The sequence below is a fragment of the Brachyhypopomus gauderio genome, unplaced genomic scaffold (genome assembly GCF_052324685.1).
Source record: "Brachyhypopomus gauderio isolate BG-103 unplaced genomic scaffold, BGAUD_0.2 sc179, whole genome shotgun sequence".
NCBI lineage: Eukaryota > Metazoa > Chordata > Actinopteri > Gymnotiformes > Hypopomidae > Brachyhypopomus > Brachyhypopomus gauderio.
The window spans coordinates 260,547-272,810 of record NW_027507000.1 but is presented as its reverse complement, the minus strand read 5'-3'; the positions used below and the strand labels follow the sequence as shown (position 1 = coordinate 272,810).

At 42.1% G+C, this 12,264-nt stretch overlaps 2 protein-coding genes across 3 annotated transcripts; both read left to right on the top strand.

The window, feature by feature from the left end:
- The first annotated feature begins 3,677 nt into the window (after positions 1-3,677).
- On the top strand, positions 3,678-6,852 carry LOC143501923 (uncharacterized). Its single transcript, XM_076995083.1, has 7 exons — positions 3,678-4,247; positions 4,429-4,595; positions 4,714-4,896; positions 5,086-5,250; positions 5,492-5,623; positions 5,745-5,871; positions 6,727-6,852. The coding sequence occupies exons 1-7, from the start codon at positions 4,221-4,223 to the stop codon at positions 6,850-6,852; spliced, it is 927 nt and encodes a 308-aa protein (XP_076851198.1). The 5' UTR covers positions 3,678-4,220.
- LOC143501927 (ubiquitin carboxyl-terminal hydrolase 37-like) lies at positions 6,686-9,301 on the top strand. Of its 2 annotated transcripts, none has more exons than XM_076995087.1 (6): positions 6,686-6,830; positions 6,934-7,004; positions 7,333-7,399; positions 7,479-7,617; positions 7,710-7,813; positions 8,529-9,301. In XM_076995087.1, the coding sequence occupies exons 2-5, from the start codon at positions 6,963-6,965 to the stop codon at positions 7,774-7,776; spliced, it is 315 nt and encodes a 104-aa protein (XP_076851202.1). In that variant the 5' UTR covers positions 6,686-6,830; positions 6,934-6,962; the 3' UTR covers positions 7,777-7,813; positions 8,529-9,301. The 2 variants fall into 2 exon arrangements, with proteins under 2 accessions (XP_076851202.1, XP_076851201.1); XM_076995086.1 differs by having other exon boundaries at positions 7,333-7,402.
- Positions 9,302-12,264: the final 2,963 nt, after the last annotated feature.

The following is a 12,264-nucleotide window of genomic DNA, read 5'->3' as shown; positions in this document are numbered from 1 at the left end:
CCTGAATTTAGTAAACTATAGTGAGAGAGGAATATTACACTGGAAACACACAGCCTAAATTATTACAAATAAATAAAATGTAGCTTCAAGAGAGGGGAAACAAAAGAAAGTAGAAATAGTTTCTTATAGACAGTTTGCATTGGTGCTTACTAAAATTTCCCTGGTGGAAATTTTCATTTTTTTAAATAAACATTTAAAATGACTAGCTTTTAAATAGTACAAGTGTGCTACAAATGCACAACATAAAATAAAATATAAGTACAAATGTAACGCAGGCACCTCCTCAGCTAGGAGGCAGACAAACGCTGAGGAGAGCGAGATTTATTAGAAGGAATTCCATAATCATAGTCGTAACAACAGGCAGGGGTCGTAACAGGTGAGCCATCCAGGTTTGACAAGTTGATCGGCATAATCAGACACACAAAGAGAACGAACAGGGCAATGGGGAGAACACTAAAAGGAATGAACAATGGAACAGGAACAATACTCACGAAATCAAATAACAAGGAGCGCGGAGCACATTGGCAAATACCGACGGAGCAAATGAACAGAACAACCGAAAACGGGCTAGGGAGACACAGGGATATAAATACACAGAACTAGACTAGACACAGGTGAAGACAATGACAACATGGGCATGGCAGACAGAGGGAAACTATGGTAACAGACAAGCAAGGCGGGATTAACAAGCAAGGAACAACAAAGACACGAAGAGCAGGACACCGGAGTGACAGCTAGGAGAGGGGGGAGTAGCCCTACGTGACAATCAAATGTAGCTGGGAAAATTATATTACTATATTACAAGTGTGCTGTAAATGCACATCAATGCATAATACATAAACTGTAGCTGGGTAAATTATAGTAGTGTGTCGTTAACAGTGGTGAACGGGATTCTTCAAGCCACCAGATTTAATCCGTCACCATATCCAGTCACGAAAATCCATGAGAAATTTGGTGGAGACACTACACATTACTGAATTGTTTACTAAAACTATTAAGGGAAGGAGAATTGCAGGTGTTCATACACATGTTGACTCGCTAGCCAGCAGAGGTGTCAATTCCAGGTTCCGAAAGTAAAAGTCCTCACCAGGATTTTGCTCAAGCTTGCTAGATTTTCTAATTAGTGCAATCCAGGTAAAATTAGTGGAATCAACACAATCCAGGAAGCCTGAGCAAAATCCTGGTGAGGACTTTTACTTTCTGAACCTGGAATTGTCTCCTCTGCTAGCCAGGTAAAATGAAATGAAATGTGTGCTCATTTCACATTGCACATTTCATTTCATTTTAAAATACCTGGCTAGCTAGTCAAGGTGTGTATTGAGAACACCTGCAGTTTCCCTTCCCGCCTCCAGAACGCCACTCTGCAGTGTCTACTGAGTCTCTCCTGCTTCTGGAGCCCCATCAGAGCTCAGTGCTCCAGCTGGACGGATCCATCCAGCTGCCAGATGCTCAGGTAGCCAATCAGGAACAGAGGATTCACTTGTCTAAATGAACTGTTCAAATATGATGGCTTAGGGAGGTGTTGTGATGCTGAGAGAAATAAACCACTTTGGTCTCCCTGTTACCTTGCGTAGATGTTTTGCAGATTTGCAGCAAGGCAGGCTCACTAGTCGTAGCTCTTCACAGAAGAAGAAGCTCCTGAGAGCCCTGAATGCCTGTATTTCAGTCAGATGCCCAGCGTTTGGAGAGGACTACAAACAGGTTCAGCTAAACAACCCTCTGAGCCATTCAGAACACATCAGAACCACATGCAGTAGCCTGCAGGAACTGCACACAACCTTCTTTGTTTTCTCACTCTGTTGCTGCTGAAGTCCAGGAGCATTGCCCTTCTGATGTACTGTCTTCCACAGGATGCTCATGAGTTCCTGATGATGTGTTTGCTTCAGCTGAAGGAGGAGGGAGAGACACTCAGGGTTTCCTCCTTCTCTTACATCTGCCCTGTGGCAAATTTAGAGTTTCACCTCAAATCTGTGCGCACCTGCAGCAGGTAATTCTTTGCTATATCACCACATCTCCTTCTTGTAAATCAACTGTTCTTAACATGTGTTTCTTCAGAGTGTGCATTGTCACAAAGTATGCACACACTTGGTATGGGATAATGTGGGTTATTTCTGTGTGAATGTTGTAACCTCTCTGTTGATTTCTGTTGTTTGAAAGCTGTGGACTGCAGAGCTCCAGAGTGGAGGACTTCAACCACCTCTCTGTTAACCTGAGCTCTACCTTGACTGACAGCCTACACAATTACTTCAAGGTCTGTCACCTCACACACCCCTACTGGACAACACTTTTTTGCCAGTTTGTTAAGTTAGGGAGCCATCCTAACCATTGTCACTCTCAATGAAAACTTTTTTTCAGTCAACGGTTTTGGAGTTCAAATGTGAATGTCAAGGTCAAGGTACCAAGGCATGTGAAGTGGTGGAGTTCTTCACACTCCCACGGTGAGTCTCGCATTATGTGAATTACCACAAACAATGAGTTTTAAAGCAGTCATCTCACACTCTTCCAGTTCTTACATAATTTTTCCTTTTGGAACAGAGTTCTGATCCACTCCCATCAGACCCTCCCATCAGACACTTCCATCAGACACTTCCTTACGTAACAGAAGTGGCTTTATCCAAGTTAGATGTCGTGCTGTTGACACCTGATTAAAAAATCTTCATCGTATAGAAATCTGGCAAATCTGTTGTGTGTGTGTGTGTGTGTGTGTGTGTGTGTGTGTGTGTTTTGTTTTTGCTTGTTTTTTGTTAATGACAATTGAATGGATTTTATTCATCTCTCTACAGCTACAATTTGAATCTGAATTTTGTATATTTATTTAATGAAAATGCAGTTTTACTTTTTCTGTCAAGTTGTAATTTGATCAAATTAAATTTGTACTCCATGACTTGAATTTCTATGCATGTTTTGGAAACATATATCCTTTATAATGTTGTCAAACTACATTCAGTGTAAATGCAGGAAAGGCAATCTATAGATTCAGTCAGGCAATCAGCTGTGAAGAAACAATTTATAAGCAATCAGGAAATATTTTAGGACAACCTGAAATATTGTTGGACAGTTATAAATTAGAGGGGACTTTAAAATGCAAAAAGAGTAGCTGATACTGTACATGTGAAGTATAATTGAACCGCACTTTTCATAAAAGCTCAAAGCCCTGCAAGGTGCCAAAGCTGTGTGTGTAATTGTGCAGATTTCTTTCACTAATCAGTATCTTACATTCTAGTATGTGGATTTTTCTAGTATAATAATGTATAAGATGAATCACTAAACCTTAGCACTAAAGGGTGAAGGGATTTCATGATCCATGAACCATGACCATGAACTTGGTCGTCCCCTGCGGAGTATATTGCAGAGTCACTGAAAGGTTGCAAAGGAAAGATTGGGCAAACAAAAACAAAAAAACACACAAAACCCTCACAACATCGGGCATCATCATGACAGTCAAGAGATGATTTAGCCCCAAAACCTCATCTAGATGAGATTCTTAACCCAACTGTGGGCCGCGAACGCCACCTTGAGGGCCTCAAAAGAACAACAGTTTTAAACTTTGGGCCGCAGAGGGCCGCCGGACCGCATTGATTTTGAATAAAATGCAGTACACTTTCTCACCACTAGTAGCGGTAGTGCGTCACTTAGATATTTAAACAACGTATTTAATATAAGTTAAACTTATATAGCGCCTTTCTAGTACCCAAGGACACTTTACAAAAATCCTATGGGGAAAAAAACAAATAAAAATTAAATAAATAAATATAATTAATTAAACCATACTATGACTATGTGGAAGGGAGAAAATACTGAGAGAAAAGGTGAGTTTTAAGCTGAGTTTTGAAGGAGGAAAAGGATGAACAGAGGCGGAGATGTTGCGGGAGGCCATTCCACAGTTTTGGGGCCATTACACAGAATGAGCGCCCACCAGCAGTAACAAGCTTGTATTTTGGAACCACCAGAAGACCTGTGTCTGAGGACCTAAGTGTTTGGTTTTGGATATAGGGTATAGAAGTTGTGCTAAATAGTCTGGAGCTTACAGCTTCACACTTAACGACAACAGAACGCAGCACTATTACGTCATATAGCTACTGACGTTAACAACGAGGCCGTGACAGCGCTGCACAATAGAACCAGGTCAATATATCGCGAACATCACATTTAAAGTACCTGCAAACCCGACGCGACGACGTTTACATTAATTCTGTTAGGAAGGAGCGTATATCGGACAAATGGGTTGCATTTACTCGTGTATGAAGGTAGCTATCTAACGTTTTTATACGTTGTGGTCTAAAAAGGAGTAACCGGCATTTTTATACCGGTTATTCTCCGATTCTCCGATATTTTCTCCGATATTTTCTCGATTTAAGATGTGATGCTTTTTAGGGTGTACTGAGGTTTCCCATACCCATGATTTGACAAACCAATGCTTTCCTACAGAAAAAGAACAAAGAGGGTGTGAATAGTGAAGTTAAAAAGAAGAAAAAGCAAAGATGGTGGAGACATATAGAGTCATCCTCCCTGACACAAGTAACTGACACTCAGTCCTTGAATGTCAGCTCCTCCTCCATCTCTTGCTCCTCTTCCTCTGAGGGACACTTAACCAGGTATGAAAACCGTCCCAGCCTTATGAATTGTGTAGTCACATGCACATGTGTAGTCACATGCACATTTGGTTATTATTTATTCTGTCTATGATTTTTCCCTGGAATTATTTGCCCCCAGGTCCAACAACAAACTCCCTACTGAACCCAAGAACACGGAAGGGATTGTTCCTGGTCAGAGCTCAGAATCTTTTATGATTTTGTCCCTTTGCATAGTATGTTTTAGTCAAAGACACTTACTCCAAGGTTTTGTTCTCTCCATAGGGGCTGCTGATAAAGATGTGTGCTCCGTGCCCATGGATAGGTGGGTACATTATTAAAGTCATCTTCATGGCACAGTAAAGTATGGACAATCTATAATGGTTATATATTGACATTGTGGCATAAATAAAGAGAAACTGAAAAATATTAAAAACAACATTTGTATGTATGTGAACATTTTGTGCACTACACAAACTCCATATTCATCTGTCACTTCTACTCTCTCTTTCAGATTTCCGGCTGTTGTGGTAGAGGGAGACTTTCGTGTGCAGAATTTGCAGCACCTGTTACCGCACATCGTCAGTAGTGAAAGGGTGACTGAGAGTGGCCAGGGTGAGGGCCAAGGACACGCCCCCACTGTTTCTGCTGGCAGAGACACAGAGATCCGACAGCTCGGGTAAAGACAGAACACGTTGTGTTTTAGCACACAACCATTACGTGATTTTGCAGTGTACACAGATGTAATGTACACAGTCTTTATCTCTGAACCAAAATAAAGGCACGTAGCAATTAAAGGAGCAATAAGTATTTTTGCAGTTCTTCTTCAAATTCTGAAATTACGTGACATTGACACCTAGTGGCCTGGAAGTTTTACTGATTATGTATTAAATCTATTCTAAACATTAATGTCCTGTTAGGTTTCCCAACATTGGGAATACATGTTATATGAACGCCACTCTGCAGTGTCTTCTGAGTCTCTCCTGCTTCTGGAGCCCCATCAGAGCTCAGTGCTCCAGCTGGACGGATCCATCCAGCTGCCAGATGCTCAGGTAGCCAATCAGGAACAGAGGATTCACATGTCTAAATGAACTGTTCAATTATGAGTGCTTAGAGAGGTGTTGTGATGCTGAGAGTTATAAACCACATTGGTCTCCCTGTTACTGTGCGTAGATGTTTTGCAGATCTACAGCAAGGCAGGCTCACTAGTCGTAGCTCTTCAAAGAAGAAGAAGCTCCTGAGAGCCCTGAATGCCTGTATTTCAGTCAGATGCCCTGCGTTTGGAGAGGACTACGAACAGGTTCGGCTAAACAACCCTCTGAGCCATTCAGAACACATCAGAACCACATGCAGTAGTCTGCAGGAACTGCACACAACCTTCTTTGTTTTCTCAACTCTGTTGCTGCTGAAGTCCAGGAGCATTGCCGTTCTGATGTACTGTCTTCCACAGGATGCCCATGAGTTCCTGATGATGTGTTTGCTTCAGCTGAAGGAGGAGGGAGAGACACTCAGGGTTTCCTCCTTCTCTTACATCTGCCCTGTGGCAAATTTTGAGTTTCACCTCAAATCTGTGCGCACCTGCAGCAGGTAATTCTGTGCTATATCACCACATCTCCTTCTTGTAAATCAACTGTTCTTAACATGTGTTTCTTCAGAGTGTGCATTGTCACAAAGTATGCACACACTTGGTATGGGATAATGTGGGTTATTTCTGTGTGAATGTTGTAACCTCTCTGTTGATTTCTGTTGTTTGAAAGCTGTGGACTGCAGAGCTCCAGAGTGGAGGACTTCAACCACCTCTCTGTTAACCTGAGCTCTACCTTGACTGACAGCCTACACAATTACTTCAAGGTCTGTCACCTCACACACCCCTACTGGACAACACTTTTTTTGCCAGTTTGTTAAGTTAGGGAGCCATCCTAACCATTGTCACTCTCAATCAAAACTTTTTTTCAGTCAACGGTTTTGGAGTTCAAATGTGAATGTGGTCAAGGCACCGAGGCATGTGAAGTGGTGGAGTTCTTCACACTCCCACGGTGAGTCTCGCATTATGTGAATTACCACAAACAATGAGTTTTAAAGCAGTCATCTCACACTCTTCCAATTCTTACATCATTTTTCCTTTTGGAACAGAGTTCTGATCCTCCACATTAAGAGGTTTGACATGCTGGGCAAGAAACTAACAAACCTAATGGACATCCCCTCAGAGCTGGACCTCTCTGTCCTCCCTGGAGTGGCTTCACTCGGGCAACCGTTAAGGTCAGCTTGTACAACGGCCTGAGCATACGCTCTCTCACCTCTGTCCACCCTTTCACAATTAGCAATGAGACGCTAACTGAATGGCTTTGTGATGTGTCCACAGTGGACCAGCATACACCCAGGACAAAGGACATGAGGAGGATAATCTGGAGAAAAGCTCTGTGCCAGAACAAGGTAAACATCAGCCATTTTCCTACAGTGATCAATTAAATTTTGGATTTACAACCTGTCTACGTTTATACGTACCTGCCATAATGATGTAGTTCTCTCAACCCATTAGTAGTAAATGAGAGCAGAGAAGGACAGGGAGAGAAAGTACAGCACGTCAGCCCACTGGTGAGGAAATAGAGAGAGAGATGAAAAAGAAGATTGAAAGATGCTGAGAGAGATTGAGAAAGACAGACTGAGAGAGATAGATAGATATGAGAGAGACCCATATCAACGATCTAAGATGCATTCTTACTTAATCATATGAAAAAACAGATGTACTTGTTGTTTGCAGGAAACTGTTCACACAGACATCTACAGACTCCACGCTGTGGTGTCTCATTTGGGTGGCAGCATGGACAGTGGTGAGCAGTCTGATAATATCCACAAACATGCAGTAGAAACTATAAAGTGACTAATGACATCTTGCTTCCCTGACAGGGCACTACATCAGCGACGTAGCTGAGGAGAAAGGAGAGTGCTGGTTAAAATTCAACGATTCAAAGGTTTCAAAAAAGACAGAGCCAGCCGTCCTTAAGAGCAGGGCAAAAACAGCCTACCTGCTTTTCTACATGCAAAGGTAGTAGCTCACCTTCTAACTCAGGTACATCTGCTGAAACACATAGAGAACTGGCTGAATTCCAGCTGCTCCTGTTTTGCTGTTGTCTCCAGTGGGGCTGGAGAGAAGAACGTGGTCCCGTGGATGGTGGACCAGGGAGAAGCAGCAGTATCCCCCTAAACCCAACTCCATGCCATGACTAAGTCAGGATACACATGTAAGCACCTACATCCACACTTAACAAGACAGGCTACACATCTGCTCAGTTCAGTTCAGGTCTATTTCTGTCTGTTCCTGTCGTCCAATCGTAGGAGATAATTCATTAAGAACGGCTTCTGCCTTTCAGATTTGGGAACATAGATACCTCTGTCCATGGGGACATATACAAATTCCATAAGATTTTACATGTTGGCAGAAACCTAACCTTTACCCTGCCCTTACAATCAAAATTATAAGGCTAGACACAATTAGAAACTTCCTTCCTAAATTACCGCTCACACTGGTATGTGTGGTATATTACATCTTTTTATATTACTGGTAAGTTTCAAGTGAGTTATTATTTGCTCAACATTAACATTCCTCCCCCCTTGTGTGATAGGGCTACAGACTACCATTTTAAAATGATTAATGCTTAGATGGTATTTTCATTACAATTAATTAGTTAAATATGATTCAGACCAGCAGACTACAGGCAACTGCTAAACAACAAGCTGTAAAGGTGATCATCACTTCAATGCTATATCCGTTATATCTGTTAATGGGTTGCGTTTCTATGGGAATTGTGTAAATAGCCCCTTGCTTTTCTTCCAAATCTTAGTAGATAAAAGGCTTTCTAATAAAAAATGACTATTTATGAATGACGTCACTTTAGACAGCATGTAGCCTAGATGACCTGTCAACGCTTGATTTTCTCCACCATTCATGTGTTAAAGGCCAGAAAAGGCGTGACACAGGCGGACACTGCTCCCGACTCTGGCAAGTACGCAACAAAGCGGAAAGACTTCCGTTGTTTGAAGGGTGAACCGAGTGAACCAAGCGGTGTCTGTTTTGTCCGACTGATCTGAGAAGTTGGGACGTGCCGGAGTAAATACAGCTGAGCTGCTGGTGAAAGCGAGAACGTGAGAGACTCTGCTGCTGGTGCTGTCTGTGCACGAGAAGCGCGCTGATAAAAAGCTACGTGCAACCCCCTACCTTTTTAGAAGAATTTTAACCTTCTGCCATCCACCAGTCGTAGTTTTAGGGCAGTACATTTTAATCGTTTTAGTTTGTTGGAGTCCGTTGCTATAAATACTGAAGTTGCTTTCTATTAGGCTGGGTACTGCTATAGGTTTATTTCATTATTTGATTTTTGGTTGTGTAAGGGATTTGGATTTGTTTGGTTTGATTTATTTTGGGGTTTATAATTTGGAGGGTTTGCTGTGGTGTTTTAAGTAGTTTTTTTTCCAGTGCTAGCCTATTGGGGAACATTTTGTTTGGCTAAAATATTCTATATTCTTTGGGCTCCATTTTTGTGTTGCGTCTTTGTGGGTTTTTGTTTCTTTGTTACAATTTCAGTTATTTTGAGTGGTGACTGCGTTTTGTTTTTGTTCTGTCCTTTGTCTGCAGCATTGCTATCCAGAACACTAAGTGGACTGTTGCGTGTCCCTCCTTGAACTGGCTGCCGAGGTTCTGGACTGGGACTGGGTGCACTTGGAGTTGATGGATTTTTTTTTTTTTATATATATAAAATTCTTTTGTTGAATAAATATATTGTGCAAATTCCCATCTTCTCTCTGCATTTGTCAACTTGCGACTCCCCAAGGTGTAGTGGTTGGGATTGGGCTAAGGGAAATATAAAATGTTGCCCTTTGTCGGGAAAGGCCGTGACATTAGTAGTAAATAGTTCTTAGTTCTTTTCTCTGGCTGTTTGCCTAATGTCGCTCCTCAGTCATTTTGGACTCCTCAGTTTTTACATTGTATTTGATAATTGCCAGTGTTTGCTTTGAAAGTGAGTGTGCTGGTTGTGTTCTCCAGAGATCTGCACAATGCATTTATCACACTGTTCACGCTGCTCACCATGACTCACTGGTGTGTCCTGCTGTCAGAAGTACAAAGGGTTCCAGAGCTGGACAGCATCACCTGCAGCATTTACATCGTTCTGTGGATTTGTATTCGCTCCTTCATATTCCTGAACATTGTAATTGGCATTTTTGGTAGGTTACACTACAAGTCATTAGTTGTGCTGAATGAAATATGCAGATGGTAAAGTAGTGCAAGGACAGAAGAATTCATTCATTGTCATTTAATGAACAATATTAATAAGCCAAATCCATGTTGCATACCCACACATGAAAATACATTCGGTTCTGTAAGGAGCGAACTCTCAAGTGCAACAACGAATTGAAATGCAGGTGAGTAGTTCTTTCATGCTGTAGTTTTTTTACTTAATTTGCTCAGACAATCTTTATGCATGCAAATAGACAAATTAATACCCAAGGTTTGTTTGTTTTTTGTTCTGATTTTAGCAGATTAAGCCAGTCTCTAGTTAGTGGGTAAGTAATGGTCCCACGTAGATGGGAAGCAAAACCTGTAACATTTGTGACTGTAATATGTGCTGGAAAAACCACAAAAGGATCTAAATGCAGCGTAGTGCTTCTTTATCCTCCAGACACAATCTACTGTAGCTAGCAGCACAAGACACACACAAAACACACAGTACAAAAAGAAGCGAACACAGGGCAGCATGGTCCATACAGTCCAGAGTCCATTACAAATCCAGGGGTCGGGCTGAGAATGAGGTGTAAGGGAGAAGCAAAGGTCACAACAACGGTAGGCAAAAACGAGCAAGGAACGCTCACTATGCAACGTCAGAGGCAAAACTTCACAATGTAAAGTGGTGAGTGAGTAGTGTAAGAAAGGTGGAGGAGGGTGGGGACACACAGGGACAGGTGGAGGTCATTAGTATTCAGGAGATTGAACATGCATGTTTCGAGAAGTTGAGACCCTGGCGCTGTGACTTCAGAAGAGCGGGAGGCTTGTGTAGCTTCACTCCTTCCTTACAGTCACTTGTGTAGAATAAGTGAAGGGTGTGTGCAGATGTGAGTGGGCGTCTCCCTTGGGCTACAGGGCTGGCATACCATGACAAGCCCTAGTCCAAAATACAATGTACAACTTTTTGGTTACTATATAGGTATTTTTTGGTTACTGCATTTTGCTCTTTGTCCAGACTTCCTACTACACTTGAGGAGGATGAGGAGTCTATTTCCACCCAGGAGGCTCCACTGTATATGAAGAAGATATTTTAGACTGGGAGACGTATGTGGAGGAGAACATCAATCAATCAATCAAATTTTATTTATATAGCGCTTTTTACAACAGTTGTTGTCACAAAGCAGCTTTACAAGTGCCGAGTCCTAGCCCCCAGTGAGCAAGCCAAAGGCGACAGTGGCAAGGAAAAACTCCCTAGTTTTTTGCATGAGGAAGAAACCTTGAGAGGATCCAAGACTCAGGGGGGGAACCCATCCTCCTCTGGCCGACACCGGTCACCATGACAACAACAACAACAATTTAGACAGAAAGAAGAGAAAGAAAAGGAAAAATATGTAATAATGTCCATCATGATGTATGCATCCGGTTAGGCAGGAGGTGGCTGGCCCAGGATGGATCGCTGGTCTCCTCATCTCATTATTCCTCAAGCAGGCGGGCAGCCATGTGGAGAAATGAAACAGGGAAAATTAGCTCTGTATGAGGACATATACAGGACAGGTGAAATTATAAACAGTGTGGCAGCATCTCCGGCATTTAGTTAAATTATTACAGCCTAGCTAAAAAGGCAGAACCAGAAGGTAACATAGGCTTGGGGGCATTCTGAGACAATGGCATCCGTCCACTGCACTGTCAACAAACTTGAGTGACCACGAGCAGTGACAGGACGACAGCACCAGCGCCCCAGTCTACCATAAAACCCTTCGCCTGTGAACCCCTGGATCTGTACCTTTATCTAAGGGGGGATATTAATTATCAAACGCTAAACTTAATAAGTGGGTTTTCAACCTAGACTTAAAGATTGTGACTGTGTCGGAGTCCCGGACGCATTTAGGAAGATTATTCCAAAGCTGGGGGGCCTTACAAGAAAAGGCTCTTCCCCCTGCTGTTACCTTATTAATTTTTGGAACTAATAAAAGACCAGCACCCTGTGATCTTAGTGGGCGTGGGGGTTCGTAATAGGAAATAAGTTCCTGAAGGTACTCAGGAGCAAGCCCGTGAAATGCTTTATAAGTTAATAAAAGAATTTTAAAGTCAATACGGAATTTAACTGGGAGCCAATGCAGGGCTGATAGGACTGGACTGATATGCTGAAATTTTCTAGTTCTTGTCAGAACCCTGGCTGCGGCATTTTGAACTATTTGAAGTTTATTTAGATTCCTATTTGAACATCCTGACAGTAGTGCATTGCAGTAGTCTAATCTAGAGCTAACAAAGGCGTGCACCAATTTTTCCGCATCATCCTGTGATAATGCATTTCTTAATTTAGCAATGTTACGGAGATGTAGAAAAGCTATCCTAGTAGTATTATCTATGTATTTATCAAATGATCGGTCAGAGTCGAGTATGACGCCTAGGTTTTTGGCTACTGTGCCAGGTGTAATGGGGTAGCCTGCGAGATTAAGCATTAGATCTGGAATTTTC

Excerpts from the sequence above, each read along its gene's own strand:
- LOC143501923 (XM_076995083.1), top strand. The coding sequence starts at position 4,221 with ATGGGTTGCATTTACTCGTGTATGAAG. Across the intron at positions 4,248-4,428 it reads GCATTTACTCGTGTATGAAG|AAAAAGAACAAAGAGGGTGT; the intron begins GTAGCTATCTAA and ends GCTTTCCTACAG. Across the intron at positions 4,897-5,085 it reads TGCTCCGTGCCCATGGATAG|ATTTCCGGCTGTTGTGGTAG; the intron begins GTGGGTACATTA and ends TCTCTCTTTCAG.
- LOC143501927 (XM_076995086.1), top strand. The coding sequence starts at position 6,963 with ATGAGGAGGATAATCTGGAGAAAAGCTCTGTGCCAGAACAAG. Across the intron at positions 7,005-7,332 it reads AAGCTCTGTGCCAGAACAAG|GAAACTGTTCACACAGACAT; the intron begins GTAAACATCAGC and ends TGTTGTTTGCAG. Across the intron at positions 7,618-7,709 it reads CTGCTTTTCTACATGCAAAG|TGGGGCTGGAGAGAAGAACG; the intron begins GTAGTAGCTCAC and ends TGTTGTCTCCAG.